The sequence below is a fragment of the Anguilla rostrata genome, chromosome 10, assembly GCF_018555375.3.
Source record: "Anguilla rostrata isolate EN2019 chromosome 10, ASM1855537v3, whole genome shotgun sequence".
NCBI classification, from domain to species: Eukaryota; Metazoa; Chordata; class Actinopteri; order Anguilliformes; family Anguillidae; genus Anguilla; species Anguilla rostrata.
Genome location: NC_057942.1, coordinates 41,330,855 through 41,345,868, shown reverse-complemented (window position 1 = coordinate 41,345,868; position 15,014 = coordinate 41,330,855). Strand labels below are relative to the sequence as shown.

General features: G+C 42.7%; 1 protein-coding gene across 3 annotated transcripts in view; it reads right to left on the bottom strand.

Moving 5' to 3' along the window:
* The window catches only part of znf608 (zinc finger protein 608), a 31,482-nt gene extending 17,155 nt beyond the window's left edge, over positions 1 to 14,327 (bottom strand). The window contains exons 1-2 of one of the 3 annotated variants that reach the window (XM_064297224.1): positions 12,248 to 14,327; positions 800 to 1,037 (exon numbers count right to left, since the gene is read on the bottom strand). In XM_064297224.1, the coding sequence (XP_064153294.1) occupies positions 800 to 1,037; positions 12,248 to 13,042 (1,033 nt within the window). In that variant the 5' untranslated portion in view covers positions 13,043 to 14,327. The remainder of the gene's footprint in view (positions 1 to 799; positions 1,038 to 12,247) is intronic. The other 2 variants (XM_064297225.1, XM_064297223.1) reach the window with 2 other exon arrangements.
* Positions 14,328 to 15,014: the final 687 nt, after the last annotated feature.

The following is a 15,014-nucleotide window of genomic DNA, read 5'->3' as shown; positions in this document are numbered from 1 at the left end:
AAACATTTAGCAAAATGTTAAAATTAAAAGATGTTACCTTTACACTACTGTAAATCATTTTCTTATACTACAGGCACATCAGCTTATGCAGAACAGTTTATGAGGACTACAGAGTTTAATCAAAGTTCACGACTTTAATCAAAGTTTTAATTACAAGCAGAACCACAGCTACGTAGCAAAACGAATCAAGCTATACCAAAATCAACAGAGCAATATTCACTGAATATTACAGGCAAATAACAAATTAAAATGCACTTAATGGCCCTGTCCCATCATCATTTATGTATTCAATGGTCAACGACTCACTGGAATTAAGCATGCTGAGGCTAAATGAATGAGGTCTGTGATTTGTGCTAATTGCTAAATAGCAAACTATTTCTGCCATCACTACATGTCATCAGCAACATATTGGCTACCTTAAAAGTCTAATCTAGAAATCATCTAGGGGTAAGGGATATATTAGCCATCCAGTAATATCAGCCAAACAAAACAAATGCCTTCTCCTAATTCTGATGCAGAAGGTAACTATAGAGAATTTAAACACGTGAAGACACAGGAAAATAGCTGATGTCATTTCACCTCTAAAACCAGCTGTAAGTTTTGGGAGGAGGGCATATTTCAGAAAAACACCATTTTCAGTTAGGCAATCGGTCAAAGACTGGTCTGGAAACGAACAAAGAAAACAAGCACTGCGGAATTTCTCAACAAAAGGTTAAGACGAAAGGCCCTGACAGTGTAAAATTAGCTGCAGAGTGAGGAACGGCGCCCCTGATTACAGAGCAGGGGACACGGAGCTCACCTTCCTCGGTTTCGTGCCACACGATGCCCTCCAGGTTCACGCTGGTGCCAGGCTCGCAGGGCCCCAGGCAGGCCGGGTCGGTGCCATTGCCCGTCTCCCGGGTGTTGGTGCCGATGGACCGGGTCCGCACCAGCAGCTGTTCGGACGGGGAGGATATGGGCGGGGACGAGGGGGCGTAAGAGGGCGGGGCTTGGGCGGTCGACGGTGGCAAGGCAGGCGCTGGGAACAAGGGTTCCACCTGACAGCAAAAAAAAATGAAAAAAATAAAAAAAGGTCAGGATTGGCTGCAAAATGATTTTCTAGTTTTAGTACTGTTCAGGCCTGGAAGATAAACAGCATAGGAAATTACATTGATCACTAGATTTTTTTTTTTTTTTTTTTGTGCAAATACATCCAACACAGGAAACAGCACCACAATACAATACAATGACTTTTCTATGAAATCATTATTGCATCAGTACTGCTTAGTGATCCGCAGTATCCACACAAAAAAAAAACATAAAGGGCACACAAAATGTGCAAAAGATTCTGCAGCTCATTAATAAAGCCGGATTTTCACTGGAGCCATTGAGATACAACAGCAGGGTCTCAACTGGGATTTCAGCCAACAAAACGAGATGAATTCCTCTAACCGCCACCATTCATCATGGCCTGTGAGAAGCAAGCAGTGCACACTTTTTAATCTTCACACAAAAAAGCGTGAAGATTAACCGCATAACAAGATGTGCACTAAAATGTGGAAGATGCGCACTGCAGTGTAAAGACACAGGGCTTCAATTCTGAGCAAACAAAAGAGACTAAGGCGAGTGCAAGAGCGGGCACATGCCACACAAACCTGGCACATGCCACATAAAGCTGGCACATGCCACGTGAAGTGGGCACATGCCCCATAAAGCTGGCGCATGCCACCTGAAGGGCGCAGTTTCAGCTCGCGACGAGTCGACGGCGTGGCAAACGCGCGGCCGCGTGTGGCGGAGGTCGGCTACGCGTCGCGCGGAACGGCGCACGTCGCTTCCGGGGCAAGCCGCGCGGTAAACACCACAGCCGTTCGTTCAGGCGGGCGACGTCTTCGCCGCAACCTTTGGTCTTTCGAGAAGGAGTCAGCTGTGATTACGTCTTCTGAGATTCGCACGGCTGACTAACACCACAATCAGTATAGACTTGAAGGTCACGGTGTCTGCGCGAGATTGTTAAGCGACTATGGAACCGAGGCGTAGATCAGTTGAACCTTTACTCATTAGTTGATTACATTTTTTGTTTAAACGGAAATATATTTTTTTCTATTCTCCTGTTTTTACTGTCGCAAGAATACTTAAAAGCATTGCGGCATTGCCGTCCTAGCCTTCTGCGTGAAACAGTCACCTTATAAATGATCCTCCATCTTGCAAATCTGTTTATTTACGTTGCTAACGTTATTAACGCAACCAGGCTTACATCATTGATTCGACATTTTATACGAGCCCGATGCTGCTGTAGCCTGTGGCTGTGTGCTGTTGCTCTAAGTAATTAACCACAGCAGTTGTGCCGTTTGCGAGGGGGAGGGAGGAGGGCTCATCTCTTGCTCTCATAAGCAGGCGCTTCTGCAAGCTGACTACAGCAAATTATTAACATTTCCATGTAGCACGATTAATGAGTTACCGCTATTTGTTTTACTAATAAAAGTGTAATTATGTGATTGCTGTCATAAAAGGCTTGTGTCCCAAATCCCACTGTGATCTTTATTTTTCTGGAGAAATTTGACAAGTGAACAGAAAACCGTTACACGTGAAATGCAGTTAAGAGATTAACTGCATTTCATGTAGGTAGGTAGATGGAAAAGTATTGGGACAGCGACACTGTCGCAACTGTGTCACTCGCCCAGTAATTTGGCATTTAAATGTACACATTCACAAGGTATGTTTGACTAGGGGACAACTAGTCAAAAAGGCTGCAATACAAAAATTATCAAACCTCAGCCACATCACAGAGAGTGCTCCTAAAATCGACATGACACATTCCAACATCTGCTTTAAAATGATCTAATCATTTCAGTTGGTGCAATGCTCCACCATTGGCCACCACATTAGGAAGAACGAGAGAAAAGGCTAATGTGCTAGGAGCAAAATACAATGGCAATTGCCTTTCAATTATCAGAGTTCAAACGTACAAATGAAAATGTTTGTATTGACACAAAATTATATGTTGAGCCAACGTTTGTTTGCACCGATACACGCCATAAAATATGTTAATCTCAGTGTAGGTCACAGATTAGCACTCTCTGGCACAGCAAAAACAGTTAGGCTAATTAGCCTTCATTTCACACTTTTGCATTCCCAAAAATGCACAGCAGAGAAAAAATGTTCCCAAGCAATAGCATACATGTGCGATCTGCAAAAAAAGGTAAAGAAAAGTGTAAATGAAGAATGCAAGATAGAGGTTATGGGGGAAAAATATTCAAAAATGTTCTCAGTACAGTCACTGACCCAGACTACCACCTTCCACGATTTCACACTTATTGCAGCCAATTGACACTTTATGACTCATGGTAAATCGTCGGGGTTGTGCAAAAAACCTTCTATGTCCATTTTCTTCTCACTCTGTTCCCGTCCAGCCCTACTACACGACACGGCACTGCAAAACTCCCACGAATCTCTCGACTAATGAAAGTGAGTCAAAAACACCACGTGACTAAACTATTGTGTGTGTGTGTACTGGAAACGTGGAAGGGACTTTCTTCCTGTTCCTGACAATTCAACACAATTCTTGACATTTCAGATGTTGAGTGGCGACCAAAATGACAAACGTGCTTCTCCAAAACTGTCAGAGACATTGTAACCGTTGACATTTTCGGTGCTTTTTACCGATTACTGACGCCGTACAGGAGACAGAAAGGAGCGAGTGGGAGGGTGTGGCCACAGGTGCCCAGTGAGCAGCCATTGTTGGGTACTCAGCATTTGACCCAGTACCCTTTCTCATAAGAGACACATAATGTGGAAGGGGGAAGGCTAGGGAGAACAGCAGAACATGCTGTCCAGCTCTATCTGCTTTGCTCACCAAGCACTGGCAGCTCAATCTCACCCACTCCTCTCCACTCATTCATGGCAACAGCAATCAATGCGTCGAGAGTCTAAACAATAACAACGATAGCATTGGTGGCTAGCTAGCGTGCACACACACACACTCCATCGCGCACGCTGCCTCTGTCCTATCCGCATTTGTCCGGATGAAGCGTTAATGTAAATCAGCCTGAACGCCGTCCAGCTCCATCTCACGAGCAGTGGGAATGTAATGAGCTGTGGATGTATATGCAAATTAACTTCATGACATCACTCAAATATGCAAATTACCAGATGCCATCATCCAGGGATTTAGTGACAAATGTGAAGCTCAGCAGCTACTTGTTTTCTGAGAAAAAGTTGCTGACACCGGGCCCATATATTTTATCCTTGTTAGTCTTCATTATAGATTAATATAAATATGATGCAGCAGTATCAGACCTGGGTCAAATATGTATTTGTTTTGGATTCAAACCCCTGCCTCCTGGTCATATTGGCAGACCCAATTCCACCAGGCAAGATCAATAGAGCACAGAAAAGAATTTGAATCCAAAACAACTAAGTATTTGACACAGGTCTGAGCAATATGTATGGATAAGCAATGACAACGCAGTCAAATGTCAAGCGATCTACAGGAAAAAAGGAAACACCTTGGTTTCCTTACAGTGAAAGCTTCCGGTGTTTTCTGCAACAGTGTGGAGAACTGGTATTTTCCTGGTATTGTTCTCATCTGCTTGTATCCTTAGAAGACGAGGAGGCGCATGACACTGGTGTTACTGCACACGTCCAGGCCTCCCCAGTCACCAGATCTTAGCCCAGCTTAGCATTAACGGGAGAGCCTAGAAAAAACACTTGAGCCATTGTTTTCCAATTCCATCAACCAGGGATGGTTTAGACAGGCTTGAGTGCATACAGGCCGTACAGACCACACATGATGGATCAACACCCTCTTAAGTGACATTACATTACTGTTTCCATCGACATCCTACAGCCCCTGTATAAAATCCATTCTGAAGGACCATAGCTGGGAACAGTCAATGTCATCCCAGTGTAATTTATAATTCACTCATTCAAGTTGATGCTACAAGCTCACTCAAAACGACAGACATTTCAACCTGCTCCTTTTGACAGAAAACTGAATTAGCTTGTTACACATGATTTGCCTCTTATTTTTCCTTCAAGCTCAAACATGGCTAATATTGGCAAACACTGAATGTGGCTCCTTCACACACAGATCAACCACAACGAGAAGGACTGCAATATGAGTACACAATTCACTGAGCCTAAATAACACACAGATACAAGAATACATTTCTTATCACTATTATCGCCAAACTTAAAGGGTTTGCACTCATCATCAATGAAAATTGCCTTTAGTCACACATAATACCAACCCTTTCAGGCAAGTGCAGTCAATGACCTCTCTCTTCGTCTATTAGCAACATGCAAAAATTAGTAAAGATTTGGCTGGCCCTGATCTATCAACAAAAAACGTAACACCTTTGTCTATGCTTACACATTTCCATTATATTGTGCTAAAGATATATGTAGGCACCTATTGTGACCTGCTCTACGTCACTATTTATTGGTAGACATCACAGATATTTCTTGACAGCAAACACAATAAAATGGTGGAAAGTAAATTGTATAAAAACAAGTTCTGAATTCAACAAGGATTGAATGAATAGCAGCTATTGATTGATATATAATAATTCTTCTGAGTATCTGGCACCCTGCGATTGCACTGTAATTGCAGTCCATTCAATCTCAGATCTACTGCTTTTTTTACCATACCGGAAGTGTCAGACCAGACAACACAAGCGCTAATCCGTTTTGGTTACATCCTTTGTTTACTGCCGGCTGTTTTTAACTGGCAGCTCGTCATAATCACGACATTCATTTGTGTTTTTGTTGCGTGCGTAAGGACAAAAGTACAGGCGATCGGGGTTAAACGTTCTTTCTTTACTGTCACGGTGAGCTCACGCTAGCATTCAGGGGGTCAGGAAACACCCGGGTGAATGAAACAAGCCCTGTCGCGGGGACTCTGTCGCGACCGGATTGTGCATTTCTACATGTCCGCGGTCGCCACCAGCATGTCACAATTTGACCTGCTTCCACGGGGCGTATCAATACATTAAGAACAAATATCGCAGCCGGATATACCACCCGCAATCGCTAAAAGAAATATTGTTCTTTAATCAATAAACGCTCTCCAGTCTCACGTATCGATCTGTTGTTGGTGTTCAGACCAATGCTAACACATATTAGATTAGCCTCTCTGCTATGGTCATATTAAATAGGTTTGTCCCAGTAAATTCTCTATGATTTTCTGGGCAATTATTGCTTAGATGGAGTCGCCTTCCGTTCAAACTGAGAAGAGAATGTTATAAACCATGACAGTAGCAGACTGCTGATTGAGCATGAAAATCACAGGCAACACGTCACATTAACATTATATTAGCAATCTAATTCAAACTGTGAAGCTTTCCATTGAGGCAAGGCAATAATTCCTTAACGTTATGTATTTATTATATATTACATAGTTTGTCACAATGTCTCCAGGGCATACAGTACAAGTCATCACTAGCACAGAGTCTGTGTACTCCTGCATACTTCACCACTATAGTGGCATCAATAACAAAACTAATTTGCTTGATAACCTTGAGCAGAGTAGCTTATTAAAAGAAATCATGAGCCATGTAATAATGTGACAAACTTCACCTTCCACATGTGTGGTGCTCATCTCAAGTGGATTCCCAACCCAGATGGCATCCGACTCCGGGCCAGTTCTGTGCCAAGTCCGGCCTGGCAGTGCCGACTTCGGGCCAGAATATCGGGCCAGATCCGGCCCGGAGTCGCCTGCTATCTGGAAATCCTTACCAGTAGAACACACACAAAAAAATAAAAAGTAGGCAGCATAACAGAGTGCAGCGGTGCCATCTCAGCGGTATCGGACGAGATCTTCTTTCTGACAAATATTTTTCTAAAACACGTAAGTAGGCTATAAGATGCTGGTGTCTGCCACACAGCAACAGCAAGCAAAGTGGTGTCCACAGGGACATCTCCCACACCTCAAGCTATATTCCACATGTGACAGGTCAGCTTCAGCTTTCCTCTGTCGGAAGAGAGGAGGCGAGGGACGCGGGCGGCTCTGTAAGCAACTTCAGTAGCTTTCTCTTCTCCTGGCATTGTTCTGTCACTACCTAGCAGGAGTAGCAGAAAAAATCTATCCGCTACTTGCTGCGGTGGCTAATGAGCTAGCTCCCTTGTAAACAGCAGGCCACCACACCCACCCCCACCCCCCCACCCCCCATTATGTGCTAGATTTACTATCTGCAGACTGAAGGTAACAAAGTTCAGGATCCAAATTCAAATCAAGGCAACTATCCCTCTCCTTCTGACAGTACAGTATGTCTGAGGAGCTTTTAGCTATAAGCACTCATGGCTGTGCATCTTGCTGTTTTTCCTATCTTGCTTGCTAACTATCTTTGTCCAGCAATACTAGCTAACTAGTTTGCTATTCTACAGCTTGGCCACATTCACGTTTCCTAACATCAATATTTGTTCTTTCCTCTAACTCACTGCAGTTGTGTTCATTAGACGCTGATATAATATTGCAAGCTCTTCCCAGTGGTAAAATATTGACCATAAGAGCATACTGTAAAAAAACAACATCCCGTAAAAACAGCAGCGATGGTGCTAGGGAAGAACCTGTTAGTATAATTGAAGCATAAATCTTGTTATTTAACTGGATAAATCCTGTTATTTTATGGGACGGCTGTTAAATAATGACTTATTGGCATTGTTCTACATGACTTTGGTAAAAAAAAAAAATTAAAAATTAATTTTTACAAACATGTAAAAATGTGGTTCTTTTAAAGTCTACATAATCTACTTTCTGTATAGTGCTTGTATATCTTTCTTATAGTGTGTTGCCCAGAACTGCACACAATAAGGCAAAGGCATTGTATACCATCACTAAAAATAATAATAATATTAATAATAAGTTTTGAAAATAGATTTACACTATATACCGCAGCATTCAACATAACTGCACCACCACAATTCCTAGACTGTGGGCTTTGTTCGGGTACAAATCTTTTTTTTCTTTCTTTTCTTCAATCTGAATGCATTCTAATTTTGTTCCTCCCGTAAAACATTCCTGGCTTTTATTTATTTTGTGCAGGGAACACAATCGGAATGCGTTTCCACACTTCTGCCTGCTCACACGCGAGGCCCCAGGCAATTAAGCGACAGGCCACTGCATCCGTCACAGCGGACCGAGCGTGGCAGACGTGCGAGAGGATCTGACAGCCCACTGGACGACAGCGAGGCCCCCTTTTAAGCGTCCGCAGGTACGGCGAGGAGGCCGCTGGTTTTCTGTAACTGTTTTTTTCAAACGACCGGTTACTCAAACCGAAAAAAACGTACTCTGCCGTTATGCGCTCATAGGGGGGTGTCTATCCTCACGTCCTTCCCTCGAGCGAATTACAGGAGCTCTGTCTGACTGTGGAAAGTGGGAGCGTGTCTGGCTGAAGGTAGCAGGTTCGCCGTGGAGTCCCAGGTAGCCATATGGTCTAATAGAATGCGCTTTTGGCTAGCGTCCAGGCTACCGCTAGTCCAGCGGATATGATAGCTGTAGCAAAGCTCCCCTAGCGCCAATCATCTCTGGTCCTAAAGGCCTTGACATGCTGACAAGCTCTATGGAAGCACCAGAGAACCATGGGGGATGGGAAATTAGGAGCAGGCTCAGGCTGATATAGAGGAGAGATAACAGACCTGGGTCAAATACGTATTTGTTTTGTATTCAAATACTTTTCTACGCTTTACTGACCTTGTCTGGTGTATTAGAACCAATGAAATACTCTCAAAAAGTGCAAACCCCCACCTTCTGGACATATTGGCAGGCTCAATTACACTAGACAAGATCAATAGAGCACAGAAAAGTATTTGAATCCAAAAATACGTGTTTGACCCAGGTCTGACAGATACCCATTGCGACAACTAGCAATAAGCTCTCACCGCCCTTTTCTCATTTGCTACAGGGATGATTCACAATCTAGTTCTCCAGTGGTACTCAACAGGCCCTCTATGACATCTCCAATGACTTAAAAGTGATGATTCACACTTCAGTTCAGTCGAGTTTAGGGCACTAGGTGCAGACAAAGATAGTGAGCAAATAATGGCCCATATTGACCCATGTGAAGTCAATAGTTTTAAGAAGATATTGGGACCAGTGCAGCCTGTATGTGCTGTGGCACAGCCTACCAGTGTCTGGGATCATACGGGAAGAATATACGAAACCGCTGTTCACCGAGAGAGTCAGTCGACTCGCGCTCACTCGATGGAAGTTGAAAGCGCCGTCTCAATTTGGTTTGATTGGGCTCGTCGCGAGAGCAGAGAGAACAAAGAGCAAATCAAGCGGGGCCGACAGCGGCCTGACATTTGACGACGCGAAAGCTGACATTTCAGGATCCCGCATTTCCCGCTCGCACAAGCTACCGCGGCTCGGCGCGCTCGAGTCTGGCTCAATTTTAACCGAAATCACCCCGCTACTGTAGGCCTACCTACCCCAAAATCAGATAGGGGGAAACGGACACTTGCCCATCGCGAGGTCTGAGTTTATTTTCTGCCCCAGACAAATATGAAAATTAATGTAGGCATCTGTCAATATTTGAGCCACTATTGAAGTACTTGTGGTAGTTAGCACTCTACTAGCATGGGGGCAGAAACAGCATAATATAGCCTAATGATACTGTATAGGCTAAATCCAATAACATATACCCAGTAATTCAGAGGACATTTATGTGTATAAACAACTGTAATGTGCTGCATATCAAGCATAAAAATAGAGGCAAATATGTGCCTCTTTTACTTCTGCTGCACCACTTCATCGCCTGGTCTGTGTCACATTGACTGCTGGTGTACATGTCATCATCCAGGCTGTTACAGTGCAAGTACTACACCGCAACTCACTGACAGTTGTAGTGTGAACATCGTTCCCACGCGTCAACAACACATGCAGTAAGCGCACGAGTGCATCTAAACCACGCAAGAAAAATGCCTTCAGTACCATTACGGGTGTTACCAGAACCCTCCACCTTTAGTTTTTAACTTTTAATTTTCGTAAATTTAACTGTCAGCTAGCCTCACAGGCAGGTCACTATTGACGAACTCGCTCCGCAAGACCAACGTAAGAATTTGTCGTACTGCACGTTTGTACCATCCTTGCCACTTGTGCATTTGGATTCTGCGGTTTATATTGGTCCATTATTTGTCCATCATATGATGCCGCAATAGCAACTGTGGATTAACTGGTCCACACAGTAGGCCTTAAAAAGCCTGGGAATTTCCTGTCCATCCACTGGCTGACCTGCATGCACCTGACAGGGCTTTTATAACCGCTGCACAGCAGGTTATAAGCCTAAATGATCTATGCCTGTGGCCTGCACAAATGTGGCTCCAATTATTTACCCCACTCATCTGTTTGAGATCAGCAGCACAAAGAAAAATATGCTGACCTAGTCACGCACTTAAAAGAGAGTTTACCCAAAAAAAATAGAAAATAAATGTATTTTTAATCAACCCACAATATATTTATGTATGGAAAAAAAAGTTATTAAATTATACCATACAAATTGTCCACAAATCCATTTTGAGAGCTTGTAGTGTCAGCAAGGTCTTTCTTAGTTTTAAGACCAAGCTCTAGGGTGAGCCTCCAAGGTTGTCTACTGGATTTTAAGAGCGATACAGCTGGTGCATGCAAGTGGCCACCAGCCAACTTTGCACCCTCAATTCTCAAAATCCCTTAACAGCATATAGACTGCATTGTCAGGAGATGCATTCAGGAGAACTCCACTCTTCTCTGACATTTAATACATAAAGATATTTGTGCATTTATATCAACAATCCTCAGATATTGTCACACATTCTGGTGATTTTTGGGGTTCTTGTGAGGATCATGTTCCAAGAGGGTTCTTGTTCTACTTTAAGACTGCAGGTAGTTTGCTTCAAATTGCAGCTTCTCCTGCAAGGCAAGTGTTCTGAAACCAGTTCAGTTCCTGACAACCCACACATATTCATTTTAACCAATATACCTCACCAGCCTGACATGTTAAATAGAAAATGTGGTTGCCATACTCTTGCAACATAGTCTACAAGTAAAGTACCTTGTTATAGAACATAGTGGCTGTCTTCAGTGATAGAGAACATAAGGGTAGCTGTTAGCTCAGTAAGTTTTTTTTTCTTTTTCTTTCTGAATGAAGGGCAACAACCGGGCCATCATATTGATTGGAATATTAGTGTTTGAAGAAAATAAATAAGATGATAAGCTGTCCTTTCCTTTCCACAGTGTGGGTAACATGCTTTGAAAATGTGCCTTTGATGCGGTCTTTCCTAAAGACATCTCTCGTCAAACCGCCATAATGACAAACTGTGCTGACTGCAAATTTAGCATATAAAACATGGACAGTCCTCTTCTCCTCTGTGTAATGGTATGCAAACAGTGTTAGCAGAAACAACTACAGCAACAGCCACAACAACAACAATAATAATAATTAAAGTCCCTTGTTCTTAATCACCTTGAAAATATGTATATATCTATATTAATATGTATTTAGCAGTCCACTGAGAAACACTGGATGCTGAAAGGACAAGGATGTCCGTAGAAATGACACAACCACACAGTTACTGTGAAATATGAATAAGAAAATAAACCATAAGTGAATGAAATATCTCATAAAAATGGCAGTGCACATGCATAGCTAATCAATAACTGCCAACTTCTCATGGGCATTGTATCCATGTTTCCTTCATAATTATCATGAACCTCCATCAGAAATATCTGTATTATTTCCTGGGTGCCAAGGTCATAAATAATTTATAAATAGCATGTTTATTTACAAAAGTAACTGACAGTCTGTATTTCATTTGATTAAATTTTAATTTTGCTGGCCCATTTACTTATCTCTCTCTGTCTCTTTCTGTCTCTCTCACACACACAGGCCTATATATATATATATATATATATATATATATATATATATATATATATATATATATAAACTCATACCGCCTTGCTAAACCAACAAATACATTTTCAAGTTTATAGATCTGTGAAGCATTCCCCTAGACACCCCTAGCCCCAGCGGGGTTTTTTTCCTAACTCTATAACCGTACAGGACTTAATAGCTATTGTGCAGTGTAATTTGAATTGCCGCATCAAGTTCTTAATAACCGTGACAACCATCTATATTTCAGCACCCATCCAAACACGTACAGGAAAAGAGCTGGTTTGTTCATGGCCAATAGCAAATTAAATCACGGACGTATTTTCGGAATTGATATGCAAAATGCACAGCCAGATTTCTCGCGAACGGAACAATCGGCTCCGGTGAATAAAAGGACATCTTACCTTCTCGGTTTTCAATTTCTTTGCAGGTGTGCCGATTTCGTCATCGTTCTTCTTTCCGACAATAGTGTTGCCCATTATCCCTGAATCCATGCCACTTTTGGAAATGTCTCCTATCCCGTTGTCTCCGCAATGACACGGGCTCCCTTTTCCAGCAAATCCGCACCGATTGCCAGATACAGGACTGAAGTCGGGGCTCGTTTGTTTAACATCTTGCTTCTCTTTCTTCGCCCTGGCGACATCCCTCTCCCTTTTCAATCCCCTGGTTTGATTTTTGCCATTTTTTTCCTCTTTGCCTTTGGCGCATGAAACGGTTACATCACTAGTGTTTGGGTTACTGACCGCTTGGCCCAGTGCTGAATTCATCCCAAACGCTTCTCCTGGGCGTCCTTGAGCGTCTTGCGTTTTACCAGCATATATATCAGGAAGTCCAAACAGGGTAGGAGCCGAGGCAGATTTACAGATGTCCTTACAAGTTTTGCTCCTTTTCACTTTGGATTTACCATTCTCCTTGTTGTAATTTCCCGAGGGACCGGGGGGCTGGACGGATGGAAATGTAAGGCCACCTGATATGGCTGATGTTGCTTTAGAACAAGTAGATGCCAGCCCCTCGCAATCTTTTGAGCTGCCTTTGCTATTCACGAAACGATTCATCTCCAATTTCTGTCGGTCTTTCTCCAAATCGGCATCCAAGTCAATTATCAAATTACCAACCCCAATTTCCCAGTCATCCCCGCTGTCGTAGGTTTCAACTCCGTTTGGCTCCACACTCTTCTCAACTGTGGAAGTGACTGACATCCTGATAGTAGAAATTCTGACAGAAAACGATGATGAATCCCCCGGCGTTAAGATGGGAGGGCATTCGTCGTTTTTTTCAGTCTCTACCTAGGCTTTCTGTTAGCTTGAATTCGTAAGATGGCAATCAGCTCCATTACGCCCTGTGGCAAAAGCGAGGGAAAAGTTGTTCTGTTGTTCACGTCCATGCCCTGCATGGACATAAAGCTATTATGTTAACTTAGGTTAGCGTTGCAATGCTCGAGCGCCCTGACCTCATCCAGGTTGTCTGGCATGGATTTATCAGAGACGAAGATTAATAAATAATAATAATGGCTAAACCCACAACGCACTTGTGTTTTCACCATCAATGTCATGTATGGTTAGGTCTTAAATTAACATTTTAAAGGGGGACGTATCTCTCCATACGTTATTTGCATTTATTCCCTGTAAAATCCGTTAGAAAGTCTCATCTGCTCAAAAATCGCAACGACCAGCATTCCTTGCAATAGCCTATATTTCATGATGACCACCGCAGTGAATTTAAAATCTTGAATAAATCCGACCTTTAGATGAAAAAAACAAATCCTTGCCATAATATTCTGGTCTTTCTTACCTTCTCTTCCGTCAAAACATTTTCCCTTCACTGAGGGTTGAAATCAAACAGTACAATTATTTAAAACCTCATATTGTTGATGTTGATGCCACAAATCTAGATCGATGTGCGTTAAATGCCACCGTCAGACTGAATTATTCAATATTCCCCGTGGCAAATGAATCGAGATCTCCATCTTTTCCTTGCCTTTCGCAGAGACAAGAAATGTTAAAGCGGCACATGTCAACCCCACAGAACTGAGAGTATTTACGTGAGAAAGCCAAACCAAACGAGCCCAAGGCATTGAGTTTTCAAACTTTACGTTCATCCTAGGCTACACACGACAATCCGGCTCAAATGCATAGCTAATGATGGCATGACACAAACCTACGGGCAGCCGCTTGAAACATGACAGAATTTTGCTATGCCTGGGATAAATTACCGAGAAAAAATGAAGAAGGTGAAAAATGTGGAGTGGAATTTGATTCGTGTCTGGACCGGCACCGCTTTAGACTGCTTTGCTCCAAGCGACAGTGCTTGGTACCCTTTCTCAGTGTCAATATTAAAACAAAGCCGTCGTACTACTTAGATCACACCTATTCGCAATGCAATACGTGCGGCACGTAGCCCATCGCCGAAAAGCCTAGGGTAAATACCATTTAGACTAAATAGTCATTTGATGACGGATGGCAAAAACTGACCAGCATCGTCTGATCGTTAACAATTGTCCAAATAAAACCCAATACAAGCCTGTAGGCTGTATCTTAATCGTTACATTTTCCAATTATAATTGTGCCAAAACTATACTGAGTATGTTACGCCTATATTATCAGTATTGATCTTTGTAAATTGCAATGTTCCGCAGCTGATATTTGCAAAGCTGGTTAAAATGGCCAAAATATCGCTTTACGTTTTAAAAAGGCAATACAACGCCTCGGATACAGATGTGTCATTAAATGGAATAGCAGCGCGTCCACTGGCGAACAATTTCCACTCGTGCATAACTATTAACACCAGCCATGCCGAGAGCAAGTCGCTGTGCTGTCTGTATAGCTTGCATTTGTCTCTTCCACAACGGTACGTTGACGTGTAGGTAGTGCCAGTAAATGGCCATCACTGGTTATTTACAATAATAAGATATTGTAAAACCCCAGTTCTCCCTGCGCCTGACATCTGTGGTCCGAAAACACAAGTGTTAATATGAAGGCAGGGACCCTCTTTGTTCTAAATAGCCTTCCCGACTCAGCCAATCAGATCCGTACTTTCGTGAAACTACAGGTTCTGATTGGTAAACAGATTCTCCTTTGCCAGAGGATCTTTTCGCTACACAAAATTACAGGATAGCCAGTTTGTGAAATAAAACAAAGATATGATTACTAAAATTGAGCATGCATTCATCGT